Source organism: Boleophthalmus pectinirostris, unplaced genomic scaffold (assembly GCF_026225935.1).
Source record: "Boleophthalmus pectinirostris isolate CB_2022bp ecotype Guang Dong unplaced genomic scaffold, ASM2622593v1 HiC_scaffold_3, whole genome shotgun sequence".
NCBI classification, from domain to species: domain Eukaryota; kingdom Metazoa; phylum Chordata; class Actinopteri; order Gobiiformes; family Gobiidae; genus Boleophthalmus; species Boleophthalmus pectinirostris.
In genome coordinates this window covers 30379997-30399069 of record NW_026571299.1, presented here as the reverse complement: position 1 = coordinate 30399069, position 19073 = coordinate 30379997, and the positions used below count along the sequence as shown (strand labels likewise).

General features: G+C 36.4%; 3 protein-coding genes across 3 annotated transcripts in view; all 3 read right to left on the bottom strand.

Annotated features, from left to right (window-relative positions):
* The window catches only part of iars1 (isoleucyl-tRNA synthetase 1), a 57902-nt gene extending 41745 nt beyond the window's left edge, over nucleotides 1–16157 (bottom strand). Inside the window, exons 1-11 of the mRNA XM_055160165.1 lie at nucleotides 16069–16157; nucleotides 14395–14518; nucleotides 13802–13958; nucleotides 13013–13132; nucleotides 12836–12918; nucleotides 12389–12506; nucleotides 11543–11690; nucleotides 8980–9067; nucleotides 6552–6612; nucleotides 6314–6409; nucleotides 3412–3534 (exon numbers count right to left, since the gene is read on the bottom strand). Coding sequence (XP_055016140.1) covers nucleotides 3412–3534; nucleotides 6314–6409; nucleotides 6552–6612; nucleotides 8980–9067; nucleotides 11543–11690; nucleotides 12389–12506; nucleotides 12836–12918; nucleotides 13013–13132; nucleotides 13802–13958; nucleotides 14395–14513 — 1113 coding nt within the window. The 5' untranslated portion in view covers nucleotides 14514–14518; nucleotides 16069–16157. The remainder of the gene's footprint in view (nucleotides 1–3411; nucleotides 3535–6313; nucleotides 6410–6551; nucleotides 6613–8979; nucleotides 9068–11542; nucleotides 11691–12388; nucleotides 12507–12835; nucleotides 12919–13012; nucleotides 13133–13801; nucleotides 13959–14394; nucleotides 14519–16068) is intronic.
* LOC110168363 (vimentin-like) lies at nucleotides 280–3402 on the bottom strand. The gene has a single exon (XM_020933799.2). The coding sequence runs from the start codon at nucleotides 2484–2486 to the stop codon at nucleotides 1350–1352; it is 1137 nt and encodes a 378-aa protein (XP_020789458.1). The 5' UTR covers nucleotides 2487–3402; the 3' UTR covers nucleotides 280–1349.
* Nucleotides 16158–16560: 403 nt separating the features above from the next.
* rpl29 (ribosomal protein L29) lies at nucleotides 16561–18328 on the bottom strand. The gene is made up of 4 exons (XM_020933891.2): nucleotides 18239–18328; nucleotides 17777–17830; nucleotides 17637–17701; nucleotides 16561–16710 (listed from the first exon to the last, which is right to left on the bottom strand). Exons 2-4 carry the CDS (start codon nucleotides 17811–17813, stop codon nucleotides 16606–16608), a joined length of 207 nt encoding a protein of 68 aa, XP_020789550.1. The 5' UTR covers nucleotides 17814–17830; nucleotides 18239–18328; the 3' UTR covers nucleotides 16561–16605.
* Nucleotides 18329–19073: the final 745 nt, after the last annotated feature.

Here is a 19073-nt window from a genome sequence, read left to right as displayed (position 1 = left end):
TTGAGAGATTAAAAAAACATATATACAAAATGTTAAACAAATTGTGTTTTTTTTTAAATTGGGTAGAAAAAATCTAGGACATCATGGGGAGGCTGAATGCATTTGAAATTTCTGTTACTTGAAGCCTGCATACGGCTTAAATTAAATGAAAATTATTTATTAAAACATGTACATCCTATGTTGGGCATCGTTCAGGCTAAGATGAACTAAAACTTCTTTCAGTACTTCTTGTATTACCCTTTAATGACATCACAACATATAACAAAGCATTCTGGGCAGGGAGATGTCACAATAGGCATAAAATATGAAACATAAAACATGCTAATTGGAATTTTACTGGCACTAACTGTTCTACACCAAATAAATGGGGAATGAATAGTTGTTATTTGGAAATAACTTTTTCTAATATGGTTCACTGCAATCCAAGGAAAAAATAAATAAAATCTCTAAAATAAGTTCTAAAAATCTCATTTTATTTTAATAAAAATTCAGTACAAAATCTTCCTTCAGTGTCTGATAAAGACAAAGCACTAAGTCACTAAGCATTTATATTCTAGCAGCATACGCCATTTTTATTTAAATGTTTCTAATCCAATCACCCTCTTTGCACAGTCTAGATCCACGACATTTTGCTATGTGACATAAATTGATTTTAACAACTTAAGTTCACTTCATGTGCAACCACAATGTAAAAATATATTGTGATTGTGAATTAAGAATTGTAATGCAACAGAAAAACAAGATGGAAATAAAAGCATTCACTACACTCTTTATTAGGTAAAGATGCATACGTGTTTATTGGAAACCAAGTTGACTTTGAGCTAGTATTGAAAGTACAGAAAAAATACTTTCTATTAGAATCACAGATATTGACAGGACAGACATGTGTTATTCAAAAATACAGAAGAATGCAGAAAAGTCCAGATTTCAAAAAAGGTACTAATTATAAGGCAAGATTGTCTAAACAGGTCAGGAAAAGCTTCTACATTGGTCAGGCATAACATTAAGACGACCTGCCCATTCTAAGTGATCAAAGGCATTTATTGCTGTTACTTTGATGGACCACTTTTGATAGATACAGACCAGACTAGAGCAGGAACCCCCAATGACAAGAGCAATTTCATCTATGCTCTCATGCAGTTGTCCAATCATCACAATTTGGCTTCTAACAATCCATGTATCTTGCATCTAACACATCAACTTTGAGGACAATATGTTCTCTGGACAAACATTTACAAGGTAGTGATATAGTGAAGGTAGTCTTAATGTTACATCTAATCTGTGTACAGTTATGTCTGCTATATTATCTAAAAGGCACTAACAACTTCATCCTGATCTGTGTTTCTTCCTTAGGCATCTTTGGTGATCCCAAGTCTTGTCTCCTCCCCTTCCAGAAGCTTCCTGTAGGTGGCGATTTCTGCATCGAGCTTCAGTTTTATGTGCAGTAGTTCCTGGTAGTCTTGGAGGTACTTGGTCATCTCCAGCTTGGTCTCACAAAGCTGAGCCTCTAATTGGGCAATGATGCTCTCAAGCCCGCCCACTTTATCCAGATGTGAGATTTCCATGTCTTCCAGTTGTTGTTCTAGGGCGGCGTTTCTAGCCCTCAACCCATCAATTTGGTTCTGCAGGTCTGTCACTTGGTTTTGGAAAACACTAATCTCTTCTTTCATTGATTTCATTTGGTCTTCATGCTTGCCGGCGTGCTCTTTTAGAGTGTCGAATTTGCTTTTGTACCACTTTTCAGCCTCTTGGACGTTTCTTGCAGCGACAGATTCAATTTCAGCCCTCATGTTACGCAGATAGGCTGCCAAATCAGGTCTATCGCTATCCAAATCGGCAGTAATCTTTGAATCCTCAATTTGTTTCATCAAATCAGCAACTTCCTCATCATGCAACTTCTTCAGGAACTCAATTTCGGCCACCAATTGCTCTATGCGCTTCTCCAGTTCAGCCTTTTGCAGAGTAGCATTATCAACATCTTGGCGAAACTCTCTTAGAATCATTTCAGCCTCTTCTTTAAGTGTAAGCTCCTCATCTAGTTTCAAACGCCAAACTTCAACTTCTTCCTCAAGATAACCTCTTTCGATATCAGCCGCTCCTTTCTCGTTGGTTAAAGTTTCAATCAGATCACGCACCTCTTTGAATTTCAACTCGTACTCTTCGCCGATGCTAGTGGGGCCTCCCTTGTAGCGGCTTTGGAGGGTAGCTAGCTCAGCCTGAAGAGCAGCGTTCCTCTGCTCCAGTGCTTGCACTTTCTCAATGTATCCGGCAAACTTCACATTGAGTTCTTGCATCTCCTCCTTTTCGTTAGCATGGTGTTGGTGAATTTCTGTACCCAGTTCAACCGCGGTACCTCGAAAACCAGAGCGTCCACGACCATCGTAAGAAGATCCACGGCATCTTGAAGGCGAGGGACTTTGAACACGAACCCTACTGCCCGAGCTGCTAACTTGCAAGCTCTTTTGAGTGTAGGACGCAGCTCTCATTTTAGCAACAGCAGCAAGTAACCACCTTTTTCTGTTCTGATGTTTTTCGTTCACCACGCAGGATGATACTGGTGCACGCTTCAATCTACCCAGACTTATATTGCCTGGTAAAGAATCTCTCAGAAAGCCTTGAAACTAGCGCTTGGCCCAAACATATTTCAAAAGTAGATTGTGACAGACACTTCATGGACAGTGGCTGTTTATTAGATAGCGCTGTACCGTGAGTGGCCGGGCAGCTCGAGTACACTCCTTGGTCTTAGCACTGTGGTGTGAAATAGTGATCAGATCATGTATGAATGCTACACTGCAGTTCTCACTCTTGATGCATGTAGAAGTGGGATGAGGTTGGGTGGGACAACAGTCAACAATACCACAACACTGATATTATACAAATTACACAAATGTAATTTTCAACTGCCAAGTGAAAGAGATCATTTGGAAAAAATCCACAAGAAAGGTGCAGTATGTACTAAATACTAGTCTCCATGGAAATATTATTTTACCTGAAATGTTCTACAGTATGGCTTTAAATGTATCTTTTGCCATGCCAAGCAGGTGGCGCCACCAGGGTATGTTACAGGTCAAATATGCAGTGAGTTGATGCATGATTTTCCAAGATATTTTTAGCAATAAAAACACCTGTAATTAAATAAATGTAAATTAGATGCCATTCTGTGAAACTTTCCAGGCAAAGCAATAACCTCTCCATGATTGCAGATCCCCGCTAGAAAAGTTACATAGTGCAACTTCATGCATTTCCACAGTTAAAGCTACAAAGTAACAAATGACCAAAACAACCTTTTGACTTCAGTTTCCCAGTAACACATAGTTTGGACCCCGTGTAAGGCCCCATTTGCTCTTATTCAGGTTGGGATTTCAGATTTTTTTGCTAAACATTGGTGTTAGTGTTTGGAGTGTCACTCACTTTGACATATTGTCCAGCAAAGTCGGTGACCTCCGGAGTGAAGCAGCCCGAGGCGTCGACAGGGCAGATCGGAGTCTGGTCCTTCTGGATGATGTTGTAGTCCGCACAAACACGGAAATCGTCCTGTGGGAGAGATGCAGAAACTGTAATTTAAACATACTTCAACTTACTCTTAGGTTTTCTAATGTCAAAATTATTCAAAAGACCTGTAAAAACATACAAAGAGATCTTAACCATTTCATGTTTAGTGCCACTTTGGAATAATGTAGTCATTTTTTACAATATTCAAATCATCGCTACATTTCCAAGTAGAAATTAGATAACAATTAACAGAAATTATAAGTGATGTTCTTGGTGTCCCATCCTGGTGTCCTATAAGCCTTTGAGTGTGTAGAAAAAGCAAGTTGTGTCTGGAAGGACATCTGGTGTAAAAAATCCTGGCAAAAGTGCATAACACTATAGAAGGTAAACTAATTATTGAGGTGTCTGTAAAAAGGAAAGCAATATTATTACTACTGCTCAGGTAAACAACGAATCCTAGGTTAGTAAAAAATAAGTTGTTCGAAGAATTATTTAGACTTTAATGAATCAAAATGTACTTACTTCTTGTACTTACTTGTATGTTCATGGAATTAATATTAAACACCATATTTGACTGCTTTTTATTTTTTAAAGCGATATTTTTAAAAAGCATTAAATTGAAGAGAATATTGCGGCCAATCAATACAAGGAAATAATGACAGATCTTTTTCCATACTGCTGAGCCCTTGGTAGTTGGAACACTAGCATGTAATCAAAGAGTATCCCTGTATGATTTAAACCCTATGGCACTTGTTACTCATTTGAATGCCTGTTTGGTGGCGTTGTCCGTAGCTCCAGTGGCATGTGGCAGTGGCTCATGAAAATCCCTGCCGTGTAAATGTATTCTGTCGTGTCAGACCGAAGACGGATGGGCATCAGGGTCACTTCACAGATCGTCATGACAACATTAAATCTGTGAGGCTCAGGTCAGGGCCTCTCCGCTCGCTGTAGATCTTCTCCAAATGTGTTTGTCCAACAGATTGTAACTGGTTAGCGCTGTCTGAGGCAAGATTGATGTAGCGTTCCCATAACATTAGAAGTCCATGTTGGGGGCATATAAGCTATTTATTTTGAAAAGTGACCTTAAACAGTATTTTTGGCATCATATTTCAAAAATGTTTCATGTTTATTTTCATGTTTTCGATCTTAAAACAGGTCAAGCACCTCTCCCTTAACAATTGTACATATACTGCAATCCTAATGATAATGTTTAAAATTAAAAATTTAAAAATTTTATAAAATCATAAAATGTTAACTACCTGATAGCCAAGATGTCTCAAAAAACTGCATACTGTTGAATTCTTGACATCTTCTTTAGTGACAGATTGTATTGCTTTTCAACAAGTAATCTGTTTTACTCAATACCAATACTTACTGTTGGGCTGGGTGATGTGGCAAAAAAAAAGAATCACATTATAGACTTAATTTTAAAGATTACATAGTAAATGCATTATATTTATATTCCCTGCTTATTTTGCAGCAATTTAATGCTTTTTACTATAGTCAGTATACTTAATATACAAATTTTGTGTATCTCCAGAACAACAATTGCAATATTATAAATGTTTGGATATATTAAGTTCTACTAATGACATTTCTGGTTGAAGAGGGGGTGTGACATCAGCAAGCAAACACTCTCAAAAGCATGTATCTGATTCTACCAAATACTTAATTACATTTATTTGTAAAAGGCAGGGGAGATTCACAATTCATTCCCAATTCCAACTTATGCAAGCCTTCTCCTTTCTGCTTGGGTTCTTATGCCAGTAAAATTCTGGTCAACTAAAATTAATTGACTAAAAGCTTTATATCCCTACAACCCATCTCCCACCTCTTGTTGCTTTACACAGTGTCTGCACCTCGCTTCAGCCTCAGAGCAACACGTGCCCTTGAGAGGACATCAGAGCTATTACCAATGACCCACTCGTTCTTAGAGTCCACATTTATCACTGGAGTACATTAACATTTTTATAGTTGGAATTGCATTATCCAGTCCAGGGCAGTTTGAATGTACTGTAAAACTTGTTGACTGGCGCAGCATCAGTGGACCTTATCAAAACGTTAGAGGTTCAGATTCACTTGTAAAACCAAATGTAAAATACCCTTTTTGACAATGTTTCTGTGTCTAAGCGATATGGGTTTTTTCATGAACAATGTAGTTTTTTAATCCAGAGCAACTGACTGCAAATAAGCTCTGCTGAAATGTGACCTAATTTTGACCATTTGCGCATAAATGTATTAACTGAAATAATAAAACTGTTCTAACTGCTTCATATAAAAAAACGTAGAATAAAATTAAATGGTAAATGGTAATGGTCACATTTTTCTATAGCGCTTTTCCACCTTCAAGGCACTCAAAGCGCTTTACAACAAGGAACCACTCACCCATTCACACACACATTCACACACCAGTGTACACAGTCACTGTGGGCAAGGTGGGTTAAGTGTCTTGCCCAAGGACACAACGACAGCATTCATCTGTGGGAGCTGGAATCACACCAGCCAACCTGTGGGTCAGTGGATCTAACCGCTCAACCTGTGATGTTTATGTCGAGAGCTGGAATTGAACCGCCAACCTTCAGATCAGTGGGCAAATGCTCTACCAACTGAGCTACTGCCGCCCCAATTAAATTAAATGAAATTACATAAGAAAGACACTACATTACAGATTGTATTGCTTAAACGATCCTATATATATTTAGACAAACAAAATACAACTTCAGATATGTTTTTGATAAAAAACACCATGGCTAAAAGCTAATATAAGCATAATTAATAGGACTCTAAAATGAGGATCAATAGAAAAGAAATTGTCACATACAGCTCCAAAGTACGGCGCCTGGTGGACCACTCCTGTACCCTCTTCTTCCTTGACATAATTATCCAGCACAACTTGGAACGCTCCCTTCTCGGCACACTGAGAGAAAAATCAAAAAGAAAACCGTGGAATTAGAAAGATTAAATGAACATATGCATATAATACCAAGCAAATCTATACAGAGTGGTTTAGCAAAGACATCATGATCATAGTATTTCAAGAACAAGAACAGCCAACAGACCTTGGCAAAATATGGGAACAGGGGCTTGTATTTCTTTCCTTTCAAAACTTTACCAGGAAATCTACAAAAGAAAAGCGATGAGAAAACAGGAATTAGGCCAAGTAAGAATGACATGAATGCACTGCTGAAGAAAATGGTAAATAGCAAGAAATACACATCTTACAAGAAACTGAAACCAGAGGAATAGAGGTGGGCGATAAATAGAACAGAATTGCTTTCAGCGTCTGTTTATAGTTTATTCAATTGTGTGTTTATAATTGAACACATTTTATTTAAATTACGACTTTGCAATTAATTCAAATTTTAATTGAGATTCACTCACTTCTAATTGCCAATAGGCTGAAGTACGTCCATAAGTGTTGCCATGTTTTTGTTGGTTAGTTTGGGCGCTTCAGCTTTGGCTTCCACCCAAACCACAATGCTGCTCTGTGATTGGACCGAGCCTTCGGTTGCCCAGCCCGATCGCAACAGTTGGCATTGAGCCAGATGGATTCCCGTGAGTTTGTGAACTCACAAATATCTTTAGACTTCATCTTGCTGGCCAGTTTATGTGTTCTTGTTAAGACAATAAAATCGACTGTTGCCGCTGATTTTGACTGCAACTGCTTTTATTCAGAAGCACCCCATAAATAAATATTAGAGTGTAAATGCAAATGATTAAGGCTTTAACACAAAACTAAACTATAAGGTAAATTAATTAAAATGGCCAAACTTCTGAAAGTATGTTTATAAAGTGTTTTACAGCCACTTAATTGTTTTAAAGAAGATTAAATAAAGGGGAATGTAAATATAACAGTAAGATAAATTACAATTCTAACTCTATTTAATGTATAGGTCTATAATTTTATCCTACACAGTATATGAGTATGCACAATAAATCTAGGGGAAAACACTGAATCTTTATTAATATTTTGGTATCGTTCGTTCCTAATTTATAATGCAATGCACAGTACAACTTTAAGGACACATACAAACGTTCAAAACCATTTTGAACCCTAATTAGAGGCAGCACTTGGTTGGCAACAGTTCGCTATTAATCACATAAATACACCTGCGTCTTAGTAAATAGGGATTTTGTCCTTGCACTAGAAAAGATTTGTACCGATTAAAACATTTTTCAAGCCTAACATTTAATACCAGTCAATTCCTCCACCAATGCAAGGATGAATGGTCAGAAATCAGGCCAGGGAGTATTTTCAGAGCTTAAAACTATACATGGTTGACACTATGGCTGCTTTCTAGTTTGTACCATTTATTTTTATTTCATTTCTTTTTCCACTAGGCTTTTGCTCTGGTATTGTCCACTGAGCTGGGAAATTGGCGAGGTGATTTGCCTCTGTTGTGTGTGGTAAAATAAGACTTTGTTAAAAATCCCAATGGTTCCTGACTTCATCCGTCTCCAGCTCTGGAAGACAGACTATAACCCAGGGGGATGTAATAAAATAAAGTGATGGGAAAGCTTGGACAGTTTTTAGGATTGTGCCAACTTTTTAACTGACTATAAATGTTCAGGATTGGGTAGGAGTTACAGTGAACCATGAAGGCAGCATAGCATAGCAAAGCCGCTGGAATTAGTCTGATAGGAAATACCTAAAAGGCTTGATAAGTTCTACTTTGATTGCAACATTATTACAATGTTTGTCAAACTTCTTCGCAGTGAACCACTGAGGAAAATCTTTTGCTTTCCGAGTACCTTGAGATTTAAGCTAGGTCTATAAAGAGACTATACCAGGTCTAACATGGGACTGCATCATATAAAATAAGTGCTGCTAACACAAAGAACATCAAAAAGGTAAATAAAATTGAATCAGAGAGTAAAACTAATCCATCATGCTACACAAACCACACTTTGAGAAACAATGCCTGTGGTCTGCATCTAATCAGGCCAGTAATGATAATTACTATATTGACTTATCATTCAGTATATGAAAGCTGGAACAGTACATTTTGGGCCTCAATTTTTATCATGTGTAAAATTTATTTATAACATTTTGAAAATCGGGGCTTCTATGGCCAAATATTATCATAAGCATTAGAATGCCAATGCCCATATCCTGATTATGGTACAATAAAACCTTTCTTGTTGTCAGCATTACTATCAAGGCAAAACTCCATACCAGCCTCACAACAGTCAGTGAAAAGCATTTATAAACTCATGGTGGTGAATAATTGATGCCTAGAATGATAAGTGAAAAATAACTGGACCACTGCAAACCATTTAAATTGAAACTGCATTTTTTAAAGACACTAAAAATCTATTACAGTGCCATTAACATAAAACTATTGGACGCATTTTGGTGGGATTGCATATCACAAAAGTCATCCCAGGGGAACAGATACAATTATGCTGACAAAAATGAATGTACACCTGCAATATATTGGAAAAGTAGTATAAATTGTTGTATTAACAGTATTATAGTGAACTCACTTGTCCAAGAGTGTGTACTCGCTCTCTGCTTTAAACAGAGCACTGAGCCTGGCCTCCATCATGATGTAGGTCTTGTCAGTCGTGTTATCTGAGGAAAAGAAATCAGTGGCCTGGATGGTTAGCACTTCACAAACATTAAAACGGTCAAATACTATGGAAAAACATTAAAGTGGAACCTGTTTTATATTGCAATCAGATTTTGAGCTTCAACTTTCCTTTATTTCTTGAAATAAAAAATTTAAGCATGAAACTGCAAACAGATGCCTAGCAAATCAATGAATAAAATAAGCATATTCAGCACAACACATTCGCAGGTTGGAGTCTCCTTGTACTTAGGCTATGACTTGAGTACAGCACTTTTGGCTGCTTTCTAAATAAAAGTTGATGTGGTAAAAATAACACTGTACCTTGAAATATATTTTAATTCTACACTTTGGATTTAAATGAATGTTTCTGGATAACCACTGAAAACATTTTATAAATAATAAGTAAATTCAACGTCTTCAAACTGAATCTGAATTGTACTATAAATTATCAAGCATAACCCCAATCATAACAAGTCATTTTTATAGCTTTTATTTAATTTACTGCGCAGCTCAACAAATATGACAAATAAGCCTAGCATATGCTGACTCCTCAGCTTGAATTGTGTCTCAAAGGTATATTTTTAAGGCAAAATGAGAGACAAGAGACAAGCAAATAAGCCTGCTAGCATTCCCAAGGACAGAAACAGGTGGATGTCAAACTACGGGATGCAAGAGGGGACATTTAGCAGAATAACCAATAGATTCAGTGCCAGTGAGGATCATAAAGAGAGCAAGAGGGAGGGATAGGAGAGAGAGAGAGAGGCAGAGGCAATGGAAAAAAATCATTAGTATGCTGAGGAGGTCTTCAGTGCAGCAATAGCATAAAGTTGGGACATGCTTCAACAGTGCCCCCTGCAGGAGATAACGGGTAAATGATTAGTTGAGATGAAATCTGGGTCATTCTGAAATCCCACCAGTTTCTCTCAAAGGGACTAAAAAAATACATTGGGAGGGCAACACCAAAACATTGGATCTGTCTCCAGGGGTTGAAACGGACGGACTTTTTAGGGTGACCTCATTAGGAAAGTTCACGGGCAGTTTGGACATAGAACATGGGAATTGGAGAGATGAAATATCTGTTTATAGAGCCAAGGTCAGACGGGATTAAGAATTACAAAATGATGAGTTTGTGTAAAGCTAATGATCTACTGTTAACATAATACATTCTACTTGAAGGTCATTCAGTTACTTTGTTATGGGGGAAATATGAGGCAATCTTGACTCTGACTGCAAGATTAACAGTATGTAGAAAATCATATAAATTTTCAGAATTATGAAAATTTAGGACTGTTGCCATAGCAAAAGAGAAATATCGTAACATTGCATGGTTCTCAAAATGGAACCAATAAACAGGAGACTGAAACCTGTGAATGCAGATTTTGATTGTTGCCACTTGTAAACTGATCTTTTATTCTCAACAGGGTACTTCTAAATTGACTACTTGCACATAGACATATTTTGACACCATTATGAAGCTACATATTTAGCAAGTATTGAAAGGGTGCAATCTACATTCACACTAACAAGGGCTGGATATAAATAACATGCGATACAATAGCTAACCTAATGCATATCCATTTTAAATGACATTAATGATAAATGTTTTGCTACATGTTTTTACTGTGCTGAATAACAAAATGCATTCGGATTTCATGTCCTAAACATATTGATTTATGAATAGCCAATTTGGCTGCTTAACCCTTAATGCAGTAGTAAGCAGTGCATAACTCAAATGTTCTCACTATATATTACCATACGAATATATTGAGTACAGCCCTAACACTAATCAGACTGGATTTTTTAATTATTGTTTATAGATGTAATACTGCAGCTCCTTAACATTAAATCTGTGTCTGTTTTTCTAAGTTAAGATTATATGACTAAAATGTAGGTGTGCGCACATTTTATAATTAAATCAAATCAAATCTTAAAATAGTTAAGCCTGATGAGTTACATTTTGGCTAGCTGCAATTGAGTTATTAACTGCCAGGAACTAAGTCACAAAATAGAACAGCAATTCTCTATTTAAATGAAAAGAAATGTATGATATTTGGCCAGTTTGAGGTTGAAAAAAAAAAAAAAATTTAGAGAATACAAAAGTGCAAAACATGAATCTCTTTTTTCATTCACCTTTAATATAAACCTTTTCTCCACAAAGATGTCTTGAGCAAAGATGTAAAGATTATTTGATTAGTTATTAATCTGGAATATTCAGGTCACAACATAATTGTAATATAATATAAAATATATGTAAATTAAATTCCATATATACTCTAAAATGCAGTTTATCTGACTGATTATGTCACAATCATTCAGAAAGTTTTGTAAAATTTGTAAAGTGAGTCACAGACTATAGGACTGGTCTATTACCCACTAGACATTACACTACATTAGCACCAGAACATTATATTGTGACACTTCTAACCCAGAGTAAGGGTTTTAGGATTTAAATGGAGGAAATAATACTTATATCTCACCTTTGACTTTGACGTAGAGGAACTCTGGGTTGACACAGAGAGCCAAGTTACTGGGGAGGGTCCATGGAGTGGTGGTCCAGGCGATCAGAGAAACATTCTCACTCTCCAGAAGAGGGAAGTTCACAATCACAGAAGGGTCCTGCACATCCTGAACATCCAATTATGTAAGAGAAATTAAACATGGCATTTGTGCAAAAAAGAAGTAACAAGTAGGGTTATACAATAGAATAAAACATGGAATATTGGACATTTACAATAAAGAAAAGTAGATTGGGGGCCAGGTAACAAAAAGTAAAAGCAATACACTGGTAGGGATTTTAAGATTATTTGATTAGTCAACACTTCAGTTCAATCTATACTGCAAAAAATAACCAGGCTGTTATGCTATTATAGTTCTATACATCACTAGTGGCACAAGGCCTGTTACAATAAGAAATTCTGAGGTGTGATATATTACTGAAGTTAATGTAGACGATAAACGGTAATACAGAAACCAATTTATGACACTGTCACAATAACCCCAGAGCAGATTTATACCACTAAAACTATTCTAAATGTACAATATAATAAAAAAAAATTATAGGCTACAATGAAGATGCTGCAGAAAGATACAGCAGAATGAAACACTTTAGTACTTATTTTGCATCTGTAATGAGTCATAGAAGTTATGTACACACCCTCTTTTACAGCTTCAATCTCATCAGTCAAAAAATAACCAAACATTTCACAGTAGTGCAAAGAAAAAGTACTGCTAAAAATATTGTTCCAATTGCTTTCATATATTGAACAATAAGTCAGTATAGTAATGATCTTAACAGGTATAAGCACCATATGCTAAGAATTTACCTTATAGTTCTGATGGGCCTCAAAGTTGGACAGAGGGGTGTTGCAGGCTGTGGAGAAGGGCATGACTTTGACGCCTCGATAAACCAGACCCTTGTCATACAGCTGCTTAAACACCCACCTGGAAAAATAAATAACACATTATTCATAATTAATACAAAATCAGTCAGCTAAGCTGTAAAATCAGGCTCAGATAACTAGTAAACATAAATGCTGCAAAAATGTAAATATGGCTTAGGTCTAGAGACGCAATTCTTGTCTATATTAGGTCATAGGAAAAAATGGCAGAAAAATGTAAATGTGAATTTCAGCTCAGATTCTATTGATGGGTAGAAACAATAGTTAACTGAGATATTGAAGTAAAACTTCCATTCTAAAAGAAAACTGGCAAAGCCAGCTGGTGGTGCTTAAGTTTATAAACAAATGCTTTAAAATGAAAAATATATATACCAAACTGTCTCCATGAACCAGGGATAAAGGGTCTTATAGTCATTCTTGAAGTCAATCCATCTTCCCATTCGTTTCACAGAGATCTTTACAAAAAAAAAACAACAACATCATTATTGTGAAAATAAAATAAAATAATTGAACATAAATAATGTAAATTCACACCAATGGATAACATACCTCCCATTCATTGGAATATCTCATGACAATGTTCCTGCATTGTTTGTTGTATTCAGCGATCCCCATTTTGGCCACATCCTCAGGCCCCTTGATTCCCAGAGTCTTGTCAATCTCATACTCCTACACAGAAAAAAAGTTGTAGCTACAACATTAGTTTTTCTTGTTTTTAAAGGGCTCATTTTACACTGTTTTCTGATCCATGTTATAATGTTGTTCTCTCATCATACACCTGGAGTTATGTTTTATTTCATTCACACATTTTTAACATACAAACGCTGCATAGTAAGGCTCTTCTCTCAACAGGAACCTTGTGATGTTATGTGCCAATACAGGAATTGTTCCACAGTGTTTTTAAACTACATACTGCTTCAGTAGAGATTTATAATATGAAATTATACAAATGATTCTAGTGAACAAATGGTAGAATGTAGCTGTTAACTTGAAAACTACCACTACATGACATCACAAGGTGAAATAGAGCATTTTGAGCTTTGGAGATGAAGACAAACTAATAATAAAAGGTTACTCAAACATGTGTGAATAAAACAAAACACAACTCTAGGTATATTTTTGATGAGTAGCATCATAACATGGCTTAATGTTCACAAGAGACAATTTTGTGTAATATGGGACCTTTAACTTCCAGAACAGCACAACTGCCACTTCATCCTTTTATTTAGATAGGGATCTTGCCAAAAAGTCAGAATTTTTAAATCAAGTGTACTGTTTTCTTTGTACATTGACAATGCTTTATTCAAATAAGGTAAATTACAAAAACTTTGTTTTTACCACTGGCAGGCCATGACAATCCCAACCGAAGCGGCGGTCTACGTGGAAGCCACTCTGATGAGCAAATCTGGTCACAATGTCTTTGATGGTTCCAGCCAAAATGTGTCCATAGTGAGGCAGACCAGTTGCAAATGGAGGACCATCATAAAAGGTGTATCTGGAAACAACATTATGGGTCATTGTAGGTAGAAAAAATGATTTTTCATTATATATTTGCTCTTTGTTGTTATACTGTAATGTGTGGCTGTGAGCTAGTGTGTCCAGGTCAATTCATTTGTAACTTTTATTTCAGAATATACACAGACACTGTATAAGACTCTTGATTTTCTAGAAACAGTATACACTTTTAATGCAAAGTCAGATTTAAGGGGCTAGTACAACACTCATAACTATGATAATAGTATGAGCAATCAATGTAGCATTTGACAATAAAACAAAAGTGGATGGGTCTGGTCAAAAGAAAATAATTTTGGTATGTGGCCATACCGGCCTGCCAAAGCCTGTTACCGTCAGATCTCAGAAGCTAAAGCATACATGCTCTTGCAAGTATCTTATTTTCAAATGAGTGAAATACAGTATATTTGCAACAATACCTGGGCCTGTTCTTGGACTGTTTGAGACATTCCTGGAAACAGTCTTTGTCGGTCCAAAACTGCAGGATCTTCTCCTCCTGAGAGGGAAAGTTGATGGTCTCAGGAACTGGCTCCACCATGGCGTCTGCATGTAAACAAATAAGAAGTTTGTGACATACCATTAATATTCAACCTGAACAAATGAAAAATTAAATTCTGTCAACTAGACAATCATTTTAGAGTGAAGACATTTCACCACTAATCCAAGGCAAGGCAAGTTTATTTGTATAACACAATTCGTATACAAAGTAATTCAAAGTGCTTTACAGAATAAGAAATACATTAAAATCATAATAAAAACAAATCAAGACATAAATAATCATAAAGATTAAAATTAAAAAAGAGAGACATAAATTAGAGAGAAGAGTGCGGAATGAAAACCTTTCAGTTCTGTGCACAGTCAAACAGAAATGTTTTGAGCCTGGATTTAAACAGCGTCAAAGAAGAGGCGTGTCTCAAAGGTTCAGGAAGACTGTTCCAGGTTTTAGCTGCATGAACCTGAAACACTGACTCCCCTTGTTTAGTCCTGCCTCTGGGCACCAGCAGGAGGCCGGTCCCTGAGGTCCTCAGAGTGCGAGATGGTTCATATGGCACTAACATATCACAGATGTACTTTGGTGCTTGGCCATGGATCAACTTGTACACAAGCAGAGCTGCTTTAAAGTCTATTCTCTGAGTCACAGGAAGCCAAGTGGTTTCTTCAGTTCTGGTCTGATTGCTGATGGACACTACTTAATGTCTGCCTGAAGGGAGGAGCTAACTACACTGATTCACACCAACGACTGCAGCACAGTTTATTCGTAAATAACAACACTGGGTTTAAGTAGTTCCTACAAGCACATAGGAAACACTGAAAGAATAGCAACACCTCCAGGAAGCTCTCCTCTGCTTGTGAATATAAAAAATGGGCTTTCAATACACCTAAAAGAGCTTTAAAAAAAACAAAAACAAAAAAAACAGGACAACAGAGAATCATAACCTAATTGAAAAGTTGTAAAGTACATCCAAACACAGCTGGTGTGTGAAACAGACAGCATGAAATCCTGGTCTATTTCAAACCTACAATATTTTAAGACAGAAACTGGTTCATCCAAATGACATCTCCTCACTGACAGATATAAGGCAATGTTCACCAGCAATCTGACTAGAACCGAAGAAGCCGCTTTGATGAACGGCATAATATACATAAATATACATTATGCACTTAAACGCATGAACCCATGCATTTAAACACAGATAACTGCAGTACAAATCAAGCCAACATTTGACAGATAACCTGTAAGAAACTACAACATGGGCAACATAAACTAAAGTCCAAAGTTTTAAATAGTGGCTGTATTAAAAGCAGCTTTGTTAATCTGTCAGTTATCCACAGTATCCACGTTAGAGAAACACTTTTCTGAAAGTTATATGCAACAATACTTTGAAGTTCACCGGTACTTCTCTCAGCCTGAAGGCAGCTGTTAGCCGCTCAAGCTAACCGGGTGTAATAATGCAAATATGACGCTGCTTCAGCAGTGTATACAGCATGATACAGTTGATGCTTATTTGTTTGCAATATTTATATAAGACCGGTGATTGTTGAGGGCAAAATTACTTTAAATCGGGCTGCTTAGATTCAATTGAAATACTCACATGTTCCCGAGTACGTCTCCGGAGAATGATGCAAACCGTGGTCAACGTGAACGGGAAGTGACGCAGGGACGTACAGCGCACGATTGCATTACGCCCTCCGTTGAGTTTATTTTTTGGTATAACTTTTACTTCAGAATAAATAAAAGACTGTCATGATTTAAAGGGCAGTATACATTGGATTTTTATTGTTAAGTGACACATTATAAACTGAAGACTACTCATTTATGTTTGACTAGACCTTTAAAGCTTTAACTTTACACTTGTTTAAGGCCCTAATTGAACTGACCACATGTAATGCTAAAATGCATGTTCCGCATTTAGACCAATGATGTAACGTACAAACATGCTTTTTCAAACATTTAACTCAACACTTCAGCACTCACTTATTAAACTTTTCATTTGCTTCATGCAGTGAGTTAAATTAAAACTAAACAAATTTACCATAGGCTGACTAGACAACTGTATATCAAATGATAATCACAGAATCAGAAGTAGTCAACAAAGCATAACTTTATTAACACAAAGGGGGGGAACAGTTTATTTCGGGGCGACAGCAGGGGCAGGGGCCTTATTCTGAGCCTTCATGCCCTTCTTGTTATGCTTCTTGGCAAAACGCATGTTCCTCAAGAACTTGGGATCCACCTGGAGAAGCAATTACAGAAAAAAGTCAATGTGATAATTCAGATCACAAAATTATTAAAAAGGTTAAAACATTGCAATAAATAAGAGGTGTTTGGTTGTGTACTGCACAAAGAACGGTATCAGTTATTCATCCTACTGCTCAACATTGATACAACTGCTTGGGGAAAAAAATCTGTATCATAACTGCAGCTCTCAACTGAATAGTATAGATAATAGTACATTAAGTACAGAATGTTACTATGTGCAAATAAAAATGGCATAATAATCATATCCCAGGTTTATGACTTAAAAGTTTGTCCAGCGGGGATTATGGAGTAACTGTGTAGAACATTTACACATTGCATTTTACCATTACTTATTAACACATACAAACATACAGGTGTTTGTGCATGCTGTTATTCCTCATATGTAACTAGTTCAAAGAAGAAATGTGACCAATGCAGGATAAACGTTCATGAAAAACATTTGACATCTGCAACCAATTGCATATGCAAATATGTTAAGTCTGTACTACAACCTAAAGATTGTTTTGTGCATTACCTTTTCTCCTATACTCAACACATTTAAAACAGGCCACTGCTTTGGGTAAGTTCAAACCTCTTTACAAATATGCATGCATTCAAGCTAGAATAAAATATAAATAAATAGGTGTGGTACAGGAATTTCACATTTAGATTTTTACAAGTTAATCAAACGCATAGATCCTGTTCTAACATTTTTACAGGTTTTGGACCAAGAAAAACTGACAAAAAAAATAATAATACCTTGTAGAAATACAAACTACAAAGCAGTACTAAACACTTGCTGTACCAATTCTGAATCACAACCACCACTGACAGTCATCAACACCTTAACTTTACAATACAGCCTTTTAACTTAAGATCTGAGGTAAATTAGACTACAGTTTTTTACTAGTAAATACATACCCCCTTTAGAGACTCGTAGCGCTGAGACCTGGGCTTCTTGATGCCATTTCTGTGGTGTTTACGAGCTACACAGACAACAAACATTTAACCCAAAACAGGCATACTTTAGACAACAAATAAATTCATTAACAACAACTTACCCTGGTTGTGAAACGTGTGGTTCTTTGACTTTGCCATTTTGAAGACTGGTTTATCTGAAAGAGGAGAATGTTGAGTTACCACGGTTGTACATCTCGTCATGACCGGATAAGATGCTACCTAGTCCATAATAGAGTTAAATAACATCTAAAATAATAATACTTAATCTTAAATTTGGGAAATCGCATACCTTAAGAGTACTACGATTTGTAAGAAATCACTAAAATAAAGAAATAAAAATTGAAATCTATGTGTTCAATGGACAAGCCGATTGCTAAGCTCCAATGCTTTAGCCCACTTTAAAACGTAATAATTAGGGCGTAAAAACATTCATCGTCCATAATTTTGATCAGACAATACAGTGGGGCTATGTACACATTAGATTATATAGTCAAATTAAAGTGGGCATGTTTATAACTCAAAGATTGATGAAGATTATAATTGTAACTCGGCGAAAAATATACCTGCCACACGAACAGACGACAACCGGAAGAGAGAGCGGATAGCAACGGAAGAGAATAAAAAGGTTTGGAGGAGAAGCCTTCGTGTTTTTGTTACAGCGCCCTCTTTCGGTAAAGTTTATTTACGAGAAAAGCAGCCACAAGATGTCCCTGTCCGTCTATGTTTTGGGTGTATTAAAGGTCTATGTACTGTGCTGTATATACAGTAAAGTGGGTAAAGGAAATGTAGGCAATAAGGTTGGGGTTTCATATAATATGGCAACACATCATTCAATAATTTAACAGGTTGGAGGATTTCAAATAAATATTGTAAAAAATGCAAAATACTGTAATACAGAATGTTATTAGGTCTAGTCACAAATAGAAATGATCAGGTTAAATCTGGGGAATTTGAGGTTGACTCCTGTTTTACAGTCTTTGAGCACATCGCAGCAGCCTTAAGATGGCCCACGATGTTTGGCCTATTTTGTTGCTATCTAAACTTACTGGTAAAGCTCAAGAAGCTGTTGCTACTTGAGAAAAGTTTGTGTTACAACTACGGATGTCCCGATCACATTTTTTTGCCCCCCAGTCCGAGTCCTTTGATTTTGAGTAACTCTGATACCAAGTCCTGATCCAATACTTTTATAAAACATTATGAAATGAACTAAGAGCAAAGAATAAGGTCCAGGATGTGTGGGGGGATCAGATTGTATTGATTTCAATGTGTAGTATTTGGACTGAACTTAATGTGAAAAATCAAATGTTCAAAACTTTAAAAAAATGTTATTAACTTTTCTAACCATGCACCATCATTGTTGAAAATGTTTACTTTTGCCACAGTCTGGTCTTGGAATGT